Consider the following 13,597-nt stretch of genomic DNA (forward strand, 5'->3'; position numbering starts at 1 on the left):
TAGTTTAGTTCAGCTCCCTCTGTGCAAAAATAAGTTTATTTCCTACCTTTTTACCACCTTGTACCATCTACACTTTCCCCAGAGCCTGACAAAGGGACTTTGATCCCGAAAGCTTGCAGAAAAGGAAATTTTCTTGCCATTTTCCAGTTGGTCTAATAAAAGGTATCATTTTGGAACCAAGAGTTCTAGTTCTTTGTATGTCTTTTAGTTTAGTACCATATCCATCAAGGGTTAACTTAGGGCATGATCCACCATTTTTCCAGTGCTCTAAAAGCCACGAACAACTGTTCCGTTATCATATCATAGTGCTTAGGGTCGGAAGGGACCTAAACAGATCATCAGGTCTGACCCCCTGCTGCAGGCAGACTTTAGAGTACTTTCTGTGCACTTAAAGCATGATAGCTAGGGCCTGGTTTAAGTCATGATTACGTGATTTTCACAAAAAATGCAATTTGCAATGAAGTGCCATATGGCACAAGATGATACAACATGGAGCCATGGGGGCACCTGTGCACTGCCCAGTCCCCACCCCCACCCACCCCCAGCCAGTGGCATCAGTGAAGGTGCATCACTGGACAGGGCAGGCAGGCAGTGGGAGGGATGTGCCCTATTCTACCCCAGCTGGGTTCGTGTGTGCAGAGCAGAGCCAAGGGCAGGGGCAGTGCAAAGCTGAGGGGTCCATGCTCCAGTCCCCCTACCTGCCTTGCAACCCTTTGTTATCTGTGGGTGCTACTAAGCTGCTGTGGTGCCAGGCAAGTTTGGCTGAGCTGGGGTCTGTCAGGTGCGGACACATTACCAGGTGGGTCTCCCCCCCCCGCCCCTTCAATTAGTTTTTAAAGATTTACTTCCTTTAAGAACAGCCACCCTCAGGTCAGTGATTGTGCATTCAGGGAACTTAAACTGCTCTGCTACAGACCTGCATGTCTTTCTGCAGCTGACATCAGAAGGGTGGTCATTTACTCTGTCACATAGAGATAATCCCAACTGTCCAAAGTAGACAGCAGAGGGGCACTGCGGGAAGGTGATGGCATATATGATATTGGAAGAGCTGCAAATGAACTTTGAATCTTATAATTTGTGTTATTTGGTCCTGTGATGAGGTGGTCTGTATTGATGCTGGGGCACAGAAGCTTTCTGAATCCACTGCAAGGCCTGTTACCTCAGTGAGATTGGGAATTAGGTAGCCTGTTGCTTGAGAGATAACTTTTGACTTTGGGGGCTGTAAACCAGGACAGGTTTGTACCTATTGACTACTCTGAGATAGTCATCCTTTTCCAAGAGGGGTTAGAGGTCATTAATGATATGTCTAAGGTGTTCAAGACAGGAGCTACAGCTGACAACCAGAGGGATTCTGTTGTCCTTGTCCTGGGGTTGGTATTAAAGCAGACTGGTTCGAGGTCTGAGCTGGCTTTGTTGATTTCAGTAACTACAGCTTTGGGATTGTACTGTAATTGTAGGAATCTCTGCTCAAGGTCCTTAAAGTACACATTCCAGTTGATGCAAATACAGCTAATGCAGGGATGGGCAAAATACAGCCCATGGGCTGGATTCGGCCCACATATGCCTAGCTGTGGTGCACATCTGGGTGTGCAGCAGGGCTAGGGTGGTGCAGCTGCCAAATTCCATTTCCCAGCAGCCCCAGAGGTGGCAGTGGCTCATTCCAGCTGCTGTTGGACCCAGGCCCACTGCCTATGCACCCTGGGCCACATCCACTGCCGGGGGTGGGACATGTGGGTGGGGCGCTCAGGCCAGGTGGCTGGGATTGAGCCATCAGCTTTGGGAGCAGCATTTGGAAGCAGGATGGGTGGGCGGGGGAGACCCTGGGATCTTGAGGCAGTGACAGCGTGGGGCCAGGGCCAGGGCAGAGCCACAATGCACTCAACACACATCCCTGCCTGCAGAACCGGGACTCTACCCTAGCCCTGGCCTTGTGCTGTTACCACCCCAAGAGCCTGTGGGTCTCCACGGAGACTAGCCAGGAACCATATGGGCAGGGCACTTTGCTGGGCAGATGCAATTGGAGCACCCTGCTCTCATGGCTCCTGGCCAGTCTCCATGGAGACCCCGGGATCTCGGGGCAGTGATGGCATGGGGCTGGGCTGGGCTGGAGCAGAGCCATGATCTGTTCCGTGCACGTCCCTGCCTGTGGAACCTGCACCCGTTGCAAGGGTGTATAGGCAGCAGATCAGGGCTCTGCCTCGTGCCCTGGCCCTGCGCTGTCACTACTCTGTGACCCTGGCCTCATCTACCCTTCCCACTCCTGAACACCACTCCCAGCCAGCCTGCGGCCCCATCCCACATAGGGAATTTTGGTGAGTTATTGCAGGGGATGGGGTCCTGACCTGGCCTGCAATACCTCAACAAAACTGCTTATGTGGTCCATGGGCCCAGATTATTGCCCACCCCTGAGCTAACAGAAGCCTTTTGTTTCATACTACCTTTTTTCAAAGCAAACTATGGTGATCTAATGGTTTCTCTCTCTGATGGCCCTGAGAGAGTCTGATTGCATTTCAAGACTGTATTTGTTTAGGAACAAATCATATGCAGAAATGAGACTGGAACCTTCTCCAGAAAATCCTTTTTTCCAAAACCCAAAGTTGACCAGTGCCAACACCATATTTTTCATCTTGCATTCAGATCCAAGTGATCTTGCAACTACTTAGGTGGAGATAGAGGGCTCCCAGCCTCTTTTGGATTTCTTCACATGCAGTAAGGTTTAATGTGCTTCACACAGAGCATCTTGAAAGAGATTAGCACTCCTTATGGCACAAATAGTGTCTGACACAGATGTCCAAAGAGAGCAAAACATGGAGTACATTTTAAAACAAGCTCTCCACCTCAGAACATTTGGAGACACAGACAGGTAAAGTCCAGAGGAGCACATGAGTATGAGGTGCACTGGCCCCTGCATCTCAGAAGGAATACACAGAGGAGGAAGAACATTTTGGCAGCCTCATCTTGAAGGGTCTGGTACCAGCACAAGACAAAGGCAAGGTGACATTGTTGAAAAGGTTAAGGTGGGAATTATGAATTGGCTATTCAGATGTAATTATACAGGCAAAGCAAAACAGTAGGTACACAGATACAGGATGTTAAGACTCAAGACATCTTTCATTTGACCAACATCAGGTGCTACTGGAAAAGTACACACACACACACATATGAAGATGAAACTCTTAACTGCAATGTCTTAACAAGAACTGCTCAGAAATGGCAGTTTTCCAGATTTTTTCAGCACTGAAGTTCTCTTACCCTGAAAAGAGAAAACTGCTAGGGTTTCACCATGATCAAATGTGAAAGCCAATTCTTATTTTGGGCAAAGGGTCCTTCACACAGTGAAACCACATTTGAAATAACAAGCTATTCTCTACTATGATCATCCAAAAACAGGAGAAGGGAAAAGAAAGAAAGAAAGAATTGAGATGTCTTGCTGCCTTACTATTGACTTGGTTGCATTTTTTTTTTTAGTTCTGCTTCTATGGTAGGCAAGTAGGGGGACTCCTGGACTGAGCCACCTGCCTCACTGCACCTGACCAAAAAAACACGCTTTGGGTGTCTCCCCTAGGGTGTCTACATCTGGCCAGCCCCCTTCCTGGAGCACACCCTCAAGCCTCAGGTATCTGCTGCCACTACCCAGGCCCTGGTCTTTGTTAGGGCTCTGTGCAGCTTGGGGTACACAGACCCTGTTAATCTTGGGGGTGCTTAGTCCACTGTGACATTTTGGGGTGCTTATTTTAGCCTGAAGTGTTCACAAGTAGCCTCCTGTACCGGAGGAAAGTAAAAAAGCCATGCCCATGTAAGCTAGCCAAGCAAAGGGAGCTGTAAAGACTAGTCTTTCCCTCTTAAGTATCCACAGCGAGGCATGCTGTAACAGATATTGGTTACAGAGGTAGAAGATGAGGAAGGAGTACATGACACAGGACACTGAAGGAAAAAAATGCCTTGAGCAAAAAGACTGGGCTTGTTGGCCCTTTGTAACATGTGGCTATAGTTACATGACCCTAAATTACTGGCTAAATTTCAGGTAAGTTACTTACATGTTCATTCAGAGACTGAAAGAACTCCAGAGGCTTTTTTGCTCGTTTCAGCATCCCAAAATAACTTCTTCCTCCAAAATGGAATGACCCCTTTAAGAACTTTTGTGACTTTATCACTAAGTCCTAAACAGAAACAGGCAGTACTGAATGCAGACCAATCCTTTTAAAAGTCATCAGCATCCTCAGGTAAAGAGCCCAGGGTCACACAGGTTGTTTGGTGGGATAGAACTGTACAACTGCACTGTGTGGTCCTATAACACAACAGCAAAATTCTTCTCAGTATCCGCACCACAATGGAAGTCACGTACAAGATCAAGGACAGTAGTAGCCCCAAAACCTTGAACTGCTCAAACAAAGCAGCACCTAATTGAGAGAAAAGTAACCTCAGGGAACACTACAAAGGCACATTAAAGTACCTGTAAGTACACCTAGAAACATATTAAAAATATGGCAACGCTTCATGTTTATGCTCTGCTGGCTTTCAGTTTTTATCGAAAACTGTCTTGTCAGGCTTAAGAAAAAACACTTCCAGATTCCAAGCATTAGAGTCCAAGAATTAAGCATTATGAAGCTCTATGATTTCTGCATAAGGATCAATGTTTCATTTTTTGAAAGCTCCTCAAATTTCAATGTTTATTTTCCTTCCTAAGTTGTACAGATGTAATGTTTGCTCTCCAGAATAATAATTCCATGATGAATTTCACAGAAATGTATAAAAAAAGTTGGATTTGATCTGTTAGGACAGGACAGGTAGAGGCAGGACACAGGGAAAAGAGCATTTCTGGAATTCCTTTCCAGTACAGCCATGAACAGAGGACAGTAACAAAAAGTATACCACATACAAACAGCTCATTAGCCTTACGAGCAAGAAAAAGTCTCTTTAAAACCGTACTATGGCCTGTTCAAAGTTAATTAAGCCTTCTGGAGGTATGCGAGCAGATTGTCAGAATCTGTAATGAGGCTCCACCCACTTCCAAACACCTCCCGCCTGCATTTTGCATACCCAAAACTCTTAAATAGGCAAACTTAAGACACACCCTATTAACCTCTTTATAAAACCCAAGCTCCAGAGTGATTAGCAAATAAGTAAGACATGCATACTCTGTCTATGCCACAGGGCATGTTACAACATCAAATCCCTTTAAAGTTCTTTGTAATTAAGCCTGAAAAGAGCCCGTGCATTATCAGATATGCAAGAGGCACAATTTATGTTACTTCATTACTATATACTGAAGGTTAACTCCTGGGCAGTTGTTTTTGTGCATGTTGATTCATGAAGATTGAAAGGAAAACTCTTAGCCATTTACTTCAATAAAAATTTCAAAATGAGCCCAAGTTATAAGTTCCATGACTTACTGAATTCTTGAAAACTAAAAGGCAGAGTATATCTGCACTTTATAGACTAACCAAACAGATCTATATACAAGTAGTACTCCCTGTGTAGACTGGCTGCAGTCCATTTCATTTGGCTGAGTGTGTTGCTATCCATGAACAGAGAGATGTAGTTAACATAAGAAATGCTCTCTCTCTATATATGGATCCACTTTGTTTAGTTTGTAAGGTGCAAATCTACCCTACTTCTACATGACTTCAGGCTAACATGGCTAAAAATCATTTATTCACTAACTTCTTTGACCATGAAAAAAAATTGTCATTATGTTTTGCACTTCTATAACGCATCCACCCTTGGTATTTTGAAACCTTTTACAAATGTTTATTAATTAAATCTCACAGTCCCCATCTATCCAAAATAGTTGTTGTGACAATTTTGCAAATTGGGAGATGTAGACATTGAAAAGTTAAGCGACCTGCCTCAAGTCATGCAGGCAGTAAACTTGACAGTTCATCCTTCTGCTTCCAGTTCAGTACAGCATATTTAACTGAATGTGTTTTTCCTGTGTGATCATCCTGTCACAGTATGTCAGACCAATACTGGAATATGTAATTTATGTGAGAGTTCAGGTCTTTAGATATATTTGCAATTTTTGGTGTAATGTGGTTCTCCAATCCTAATGAAGGTTCTTGGCACCCCTATAAATATAGGCAATTTTAACCACAAGCATCATTCCTGTTCTACCAACAGCAGCAACATACTGGTATCTCAAACTGACCTCAATACTTTATCTAATTTAATACATTTTCTCACATTTCCTTTTTCCACATCTCAGGCTGACTTTGTAAACATCCATCATCTCATCATGCATTTAAATTACTTTATATTTTTATTCTCCACTCTAAATTTTAACCCGTAAGTCAAACAGATACTTCTTTCACTATGATTACCATGAAGATTTTGTCCACGTATCACAAAAATATGTAAATCATCACTAAAGGATTCTACTGCACCTTGAATACAGTCCTTTTGTGCTCAGACACAGTAGTATATTTTCATCCCAAATGAGGATTTTCACAGCACTGGACGCTTAAATAATCTTTCACAACTAAGTAGCACTTCAGTACAGGGGTGCTCAACCTCTGGCCTGCAGAGTCATCACATCTGGCCTTCTGGGCTTTCCACAGGTCTGGAAATTTAACAGCCGGAGCGGTGAGACCATTAATACAGCAACACTGGCTCCTGCCAAAATTCCCAAATCCCAAGCTCTACAGAGCTAGTCAGAGAAAGGCCACAGGGCTGAGTCAAGCTCCTTTCACCTGCGGAGCCATGTTAGGTTCAGGCTGTCCTCCGCTCCCCTCTGTGTGGCCAGATGGTGCCTACTACACCTGCCTCAGGCACTGGATCAGGACCACCAGCCAGATCTGGCCCGAGGACGGACTAGGCACTGCCCATTATGGTCTGCCACAACAAAAGGTTGAGCACCACTGTTTTAGTACATATGGAGAAACTGAACCTTATTTTATGCAGTACCTTTATACAGTTTACATTTCCAAATGCTTTATAGCCCTCTGAAAAAATGGAGCACTCTTGTTATGTACAACTATGCATTAACATACTGCCTTTACATATTAAAACAATACTTTTCTGTACATCACGAGATGAAACAGCGCAATTTATCTGATCTGAAAGAGTCCAAACACTGTCATTTCCAATTCAAAGCACACTGTAGAAAATTTACTATTTCTGATTGCACTATGAAGAAAAAAAATGAGGGTTTTTTCTCTTTGGATACTTCAAAATAACTGATTTTTCAAAGTCTCCACAAAGAGACCTCCAGTGCTGTAACAGACTACATGCATTCACTCCCAACTCCTCCATTAGTCAACAGTATAGTCATTCTGAAACAAAGCGTCAAGAAGTTTAGTGTAAGACTAAATACAAGTTTGAAAGGAATTTTTTAAAAATAAAACTATAAGCAACTGGAAAAGTGGGGCTAGTATAGAAACATTTCAGTCTTTGTTGCAGGCCTACTCTGGTGCTACTGCTTGGCACTTATCAGAGTACCTTTCATCCAAAGATCTCAGAAGTATTTGCCAGATATTTAACCATAATCCCTGCAAGAGTTATGTGAAGTAAATTTGGATTAGTAGTTGGGTAAAGTGAACCATAGAGGGGTTAAGTGATTTGTATTTGGTAATATCAGAAATCAGTGCCTCAATTAAGAACAAAATTAAGATTTGCTGATTCCCTATTTCTGGGTTTCTAACCATTAGAAATAACTCCTTTAAATTTAGCACACTGCATAATTCATGAACACAGGTGAACTGCACAAAATACAGAAAATAATATGCCTGTTATTACGCTGACTCTTAATTCCTAATCCTTCAAATATCATAATGCAAAAGAATGCCCAAAAAGAGAACCACACTTTTCACCCTAGAGTTATTAACATTGCGTTAGTCAATTGGTCAGGTCTGTACCTGCAAACCTGATAGCTGAGCAGCCGACATCCCCTGCAGGCATAGAGTCTGAGCCACAAATGCATTCAAATCCTCTAGAGAGAGGCTGTCTACCTGAAACAGAGATGAAATAATACTAGCTGTGAGCTATGGAAGGAAAAAAAAAAACCTTTTTGCAAATTGGTCTCTATCATTGCACAAACAAGTAATGCTTTTTTTTTAAATCTCTGCCCTGCTAACTGTGTAAGTACATTCCAGCAACAAGGACTGTAATGAACAACTTACTTTTGCAACACCATATGTCTAGTTTTTTACTATTTCCAGTCACCACTTCCTTCCCCTGCCCTGCAAAGCTCAGTTTCATGTTTGCCCTCTTCTTTTTCCTTAGAAACAGGGCATTTACCAGTAAATCTAATACCAAACATGTTCTAACAATAATGTTATTTCAGAGGTATAAAATATCTTAACACTACAACAATAACCCTTTTCCAAATGAAGAGTACTTAAAGTGGATCACAGTTATGATGGCTAGTATGACTTAATTCAAATGTTGGACTGAGCAATCGGTTAAAAGTTGTCAAAAAGTTGCTACATTGTTAAAAATTATAACAATTTAAAACTATATTTTATTACTTCAGATCATATTAATTTAGAATGCTTTCATTTTTTTCTTGGGGGCTGAAGTAGGAGAGAGAATTTAAAGTTTTGGAGAAAAATGGAGGGGAAAAAAAATCACATCTCGCTCAGGAAAAAAAAAGGGCAACTTTAGTGGGAGAAAACCAAGATACATCTAATATTTTCCTTCAAATATTTCTGATGGGGGGGAAGTGTGGAGCTTGCCCCTACGAAGAGACAAAATGTCTGATTCCCAGATCCACAGGTCTTGGTGATGCAACAGAGGGACAGGACCATCTCTGTAGGAGCTCTGTGCATCCATGTCAGCTACTGGCCCTGTGGTGCTGCTTCTTCAGCTTCTGTGCGTCAAAACTCTAACAGGATTATGACTTCCTCTTCCTGCCATAAAAAAGATATGTGCTTAACCTCTAAACATGTCAAGGCTGAGTATGTAATAATACAGTTGATATTGTTATAGGTTCTGAGTTATGCTGTGAGGAAGGTCAATATGGTAGGCACTGTATGATTTCTTATCACATGGAGGGTTTTATGAAGCTACAGAATCTGCATTGTCAGCGGAGATGTGCCATTTGGGGGTTGGAATACAAGCGGGATGTGTCCTATAACATGGCATTGCCTTTCTTTTAATGGTTCAATTTGTCATCAATGGAAAGGAACTGAGGAAGACAAGAAACATACAGACTTCACTTACTTTTCTTACCTGGTATTAAAAAAGTGTAATATCCCTCCCTCCCAACCTAACCTTATCTTACCCCAAAATCAGTAACAGCATCACAAATCTGGCAAATTTTGCATTAGAAATAACCTGCTGATCCTCACTGTGAGTACTTTTCTCCCTGAAAGGTCTGGCAGATGGTAGGGCGGGGGGGCGCCTTGAAGACTAACTTGTTCAGAAAGACATAAGCTTTTGTAGGAAACACTTTACTCCATCAGATGTTATAAAAGCTCTGCTAAACGTTGCAAAGAAAAACAGACAACTGACTGGCTGCTAAGATCTGCTAATATTCTTACCAACATTATTTTACCCTGCTCTATTTTTATTTTCAAGGCAGGTGCAAAAATGGAAGCAAGGAGCAACTGTTAAACCCTCAAACCCTAGTATGTATAGCCAAAGGAAAAAACTGCTACAGAACAACTACAGAAAAATTATTTTAATTAAGAATTCTGCTTATGCTAATAAGTGAGCTGAAAAATGTCTTTATTTTGATTTTTTTGGTAGGTACAGTTTCCCTTGCTTTATGTGGGTTCTGTATGTGCGAATTTGCTTTTATGCAATCACCCTTTTTATACCAAAAATTTGTTATATACAAGGTAAATTCACTCTTATGCAATGGGTGTGGCAGAAGCCCACAGTCAGCTGCTTTGTGCAGTGCATTGTGGGAGTGACACACCCTAAAATACAGTCACCTGTGTGGATCTGTGCCCCTCGCTTGTTGTATGTGACACGTGTTTCTGTAGTTGTCATCCCCATTATGATAGTGCCCTGTGCTTGTGTGTACTGTCTGCTGTTGGTGAGTACCAAAATTGTTCTGTAAAAGTGGTAGAAATGGGCCTAAGGGTCAGTACAGTCGAGGTCCTGGAACTTATCTTTATTTGTTACATTTTAAAGTGGGTTCCCTTTGTGAGAATTCGAGTTATGTGCCATTTTCCAGGAACATGCACAGCATAAAGCGAGGGAAACTTGTACATTACTTTCATTGGGTTATTCACAACTAGTCAGATAACTTGAGATGAACTAATTAAAATGTCAAAATGCTAATTTCTGAAAAATGCTTTATTTTGGGTTTCTTCCTACACCATGGAAAAAGGTGGTAAAACCCACATTTTTTCATTTTTAGGAGAAAAACCTGGATTTTCTCATTTTAAGGAGAAATACACAGGAAATGGTGGGTTTCCCCTTGCAGGTTGGCAGAGTTCCAGCCTGCAAGGGGTTGGGGAGAGAAAAGGAGGGCAATAAACAGGGGGCACCATGTGCATGTGCACGTGTACATGTCACAAGGCAGCCAGGAGAGCAGCTCCCCACTCGTAAGTCTGGAGGGGGAGAGGGGTGACGACGGAACTGAGGCCCCCATAATGAGGGAGGAAGTGGAGCAGGGCTGGGGCTACTGCCCACCTGGGGCGGTACATGGGACTTGGGGCCAGAGTGCACAGCCACAGGGCCCTGGCAGGGAGCAGGATGGGGCTATGGGCAGCTTATCTAGGGTGGTGGTGTGGGAACTGGCACCTCACCACTGCACGCACTCCCAGGGGAAGCACCTGATCCCAGATCTGAGCGTGGGGCAGAGGCAGGCTGCCTGCTGCAGGCTTGGGACTGCCCACCTGCAGCCCTTACACTGGGCCCTCTCTGGCCCAGCAGGTGGGACCCGACGTGGCAGGGCACAGCAGGGTGGGCAAGCCACTGGGAGTCCTGCGCTGCCCTGGCAAGGTGCCCCTGCTCACTTGGCAGTAGAGGGGCTAGCTGTGTGGAGGTCTGCTCTTCACTGCTGCCAAGAGGCAGGGAGCACCTCGCCAGGGCAACGCAGAAGTTCCCAGCGCTGGCAACGAGTTTCTCCACCCAGCCCCACTCTGTCCTGCCACACCGGGTCCCACCTGCTGGGCTACAGAGGCCCTGACGGGAGGGCAGCAGGACGGGGAGCCCGAGCCCACAGCCTACATCTGTCTCCACAATGAGCTCTGCTTCGGCTGCACTGCCCATTGGTGACCCCAGCAAGGTGACTGTCCCCAGGGTATGCGATTGCACCATCTCTGGAGGGATCTTATTCCACAGTTTGGACAACCTGACTGTGAAGAAGTTTTTCCTAATGTTGGCCTTGAATCAGTCTTCCAGGAGTTTGTGGCCTTTACTCCTGGTTTTCCCCTTGGGTGCCCTACTGAACAGTTGCTCATCGAGCCCTTGGTGTACTCGCCTAGTATAGTGGTAAAGCCTTATTTTCCTCAGGCTGAAGAGTCCCAGAACCCTCAGCCTTTCCTTGTATGGCTTGCCTTTTAAGACGCTGATCATATAGTGGCTCTTCTTTGGACTCTGTCAAGGTTGCCATGTCCTTGTTAAAGTGTGGTGCCCAGAACTGGATGTAGTACTCCAGCTGTGGTCTTGCCAGTGCTGAGTAGAGTGGAAGAATCATCTCCTTGCTTTTGCTGGAGATGCATCGAAGGATCTTATCACACACCCCATACCAGAGCACTTACAGAGCATGTACCAGAGTGGATCCTGGTACAGCCACTTGCAGCCTTCCAGCTGCCAGCCACAGCCAGCCCAGAACTCCACTGTAGCTTCTTGGGCAACCTCCTGGTTTGGGGATGCCCTGAAACCACAGCTTAATTACCCTGATTAATCCCGGAGAAGCCATTAATCCATGCTTAATAACACATGGATTAATGGCTTCCCCGGGCTTAATCAGGGTAATTAAGTCACAATTTCAGGCCATCTGGCAATCTGTGGGGAGGGGTGGGACTGCTGAGGCCCCTCGGCCAATCAGAACTGTGGGAGGCCCCTTTGTACCAAGCCCACGAAAATGGCAGCTTGCCCCAGGATCTGCCTGAAATTGTCCAGCCCCCTTGAGTTCAGTAGACCCCTAATTATAGCACGTGGGACCTAACTGACTTGAGTGCAGGTAATCATTTGAGCAAATGGCTACATGAGGATAGCTGAAACTGACTAGAACTAACAATACAAAAAACACGGCACATGGGTGGATCTAGGATTTTGAAAATGGGTTGTGGGGGAGGATGGAGTAGAAATTCTGAGTAGAAATGTTGCTGCCACTGCTAGGTAGTTGGTTTTTGACTTTGGGTGGACCCAGAATCAAAGAAGGGTGCAAATGCACCAGTGTACTCATCCTGGATCCAGCCTGAGTTGGCATAATTTATACTGATGTACAACTGTTATAGTTTGTTTGTTTTTTTACAGGATTTATATCTGAGTAAAGTGACTTGCATCAGTATAATTCACTCCATTTAATACCCAGCTAAGCGTTAAACCAGGGTAAACATCTCTGGTGTCTGTACTGCTTTAGTTAGTTCATTGGTAGTTGATAGTTTAGACTGATGCCAGAATTACATGGCTGATCACATTACTTACCATTACAGTGAGTAAAGTTTAATGTATATAGCTGCAGCCATGAATTATAGCCTGTAAAAAGGGTGAGCTGAGGTGTGAAAAGGTCATGAGAACTGATCAAAAAGGTCTACTACGGCCATACAGATGGTCTGTTCAGATGGGCTGTTCACGGGCATTTGAGAAATAAGACATTATTGTGGAAATACAGTATTTTCTTCTATAGGTGTGACAATTAAAAATTTTATAACACTGTACTATCAAGCTCATCATCTGTCTGGGCTAACAAGCAAGAAACAGGCCCTGACTAGCAATGATTATCAGAAAGTCAACTGCAGTATGAGCTGCAAGTGCTGGGTGTAAAGTAACCATTCACCTCACCTGCATCAAGAGATACATCAACAGGCAACAGACAGCTGCAACAGGTGCTTTCAGAGCCTTGAGCTCCTCCACCATATCCTGAAGATGAAAGCATGCCAGAAATGTGCTATACCGTTGATTTTCTATGTCTGGTCCTTTGCCAAGCCAGAGTGTTCTCAAACTAGGTGTTTCACCTATTAAAAAAAAAAAAAAAAATCAACTGTTTTCATTTTGTTGTAGGAAAATAAAACTAAAACTTTCCCTACTAAACTAAACACTAGAAAGAAACAAATGCCTGGCTCTTTAAGCTTGCAGGAACTAGAACATGAATATTAACTGAACAGACTGAATACAGGTATTTAAAAAACACAGGGCTGCAATTCCATGGTAGACTCATGCTTTTAACACACCTGGGTTGATTCGCTTGCAACACCACTACAGGCAAACTTGAACCAAAAAGAAAAAGCAACTATCAACATTAATGCCCTTCCCCAAGTAGATGCAGGGTGCAAGGACAGTTCAGCTTTATCATGAAGCTGCACCCTGATAAGAATCAGCATATCCAGAGAGAAGATTACAGGAAGCCTGGAAAAAGAAAAAAAAATATTGTCTGGATTTTAATTAACCCATCTGTTATAAAATACCTGATGGCACCACGTTTATTATAATGAAGATAGCATGTTTCTGTTAATGTTTTGTTATTAGAAGAAACAAA

The 13,597-nt window shown here is 43.7% G+C and overlaps 1 protein-coding gene across 8 annotated transcripts in view; it reads right to left on the reverse strand.

Moving 5' to 3' along the window:
- FAM120B (family with sequence similarity 120B) overlaps positions 1–13,597 on the reverse strand; it is a 103,838-nt gene that overhangs the window by 54,468 nt on the left and 35,773 nt on the right. For 7 of the 8 annotated variants that reach the window (XR_002099447.1, XR_002099445.1, XR_002099446.1 and 4 more), the window contains exons 5-6: positions 12,904–13,076; positions 7,854–7,946 (exon numbers count right to left, since the gene is read on the reverse strand). Coding sequence is in view for 5 of the 8 variants with exons in the window: in XM_019527424.1 (XP_019382969.1) it covers positions 7,854–7,946; positions 12,904–13,076 (266 nt within the window). In the remaining 3 variants the exon portion in view is untranslated. The remainder of the gene's footprint in view (positions 1–7,853; positions 7,947–12,903; positions 13,077–13,597) is intronic. The other variant, XM_019527423.1, reaches the window with a different exon arrangement.

Source organism: Gavialis gangeticus, unplaced genomic scaffold, assembly GCF_001723915.1.
Source record: "Gavialis gangeticus isolate Ggan-Ray unplaced genomic scaffold, GavGan_comp1, whole genome shotgun sequence".
Taxonomy (NCBI): Eukaryota; Metazoa; Chordata; order Crocodylia; family Gavialidae; genus Gavialis; species Gavialis gangeticus.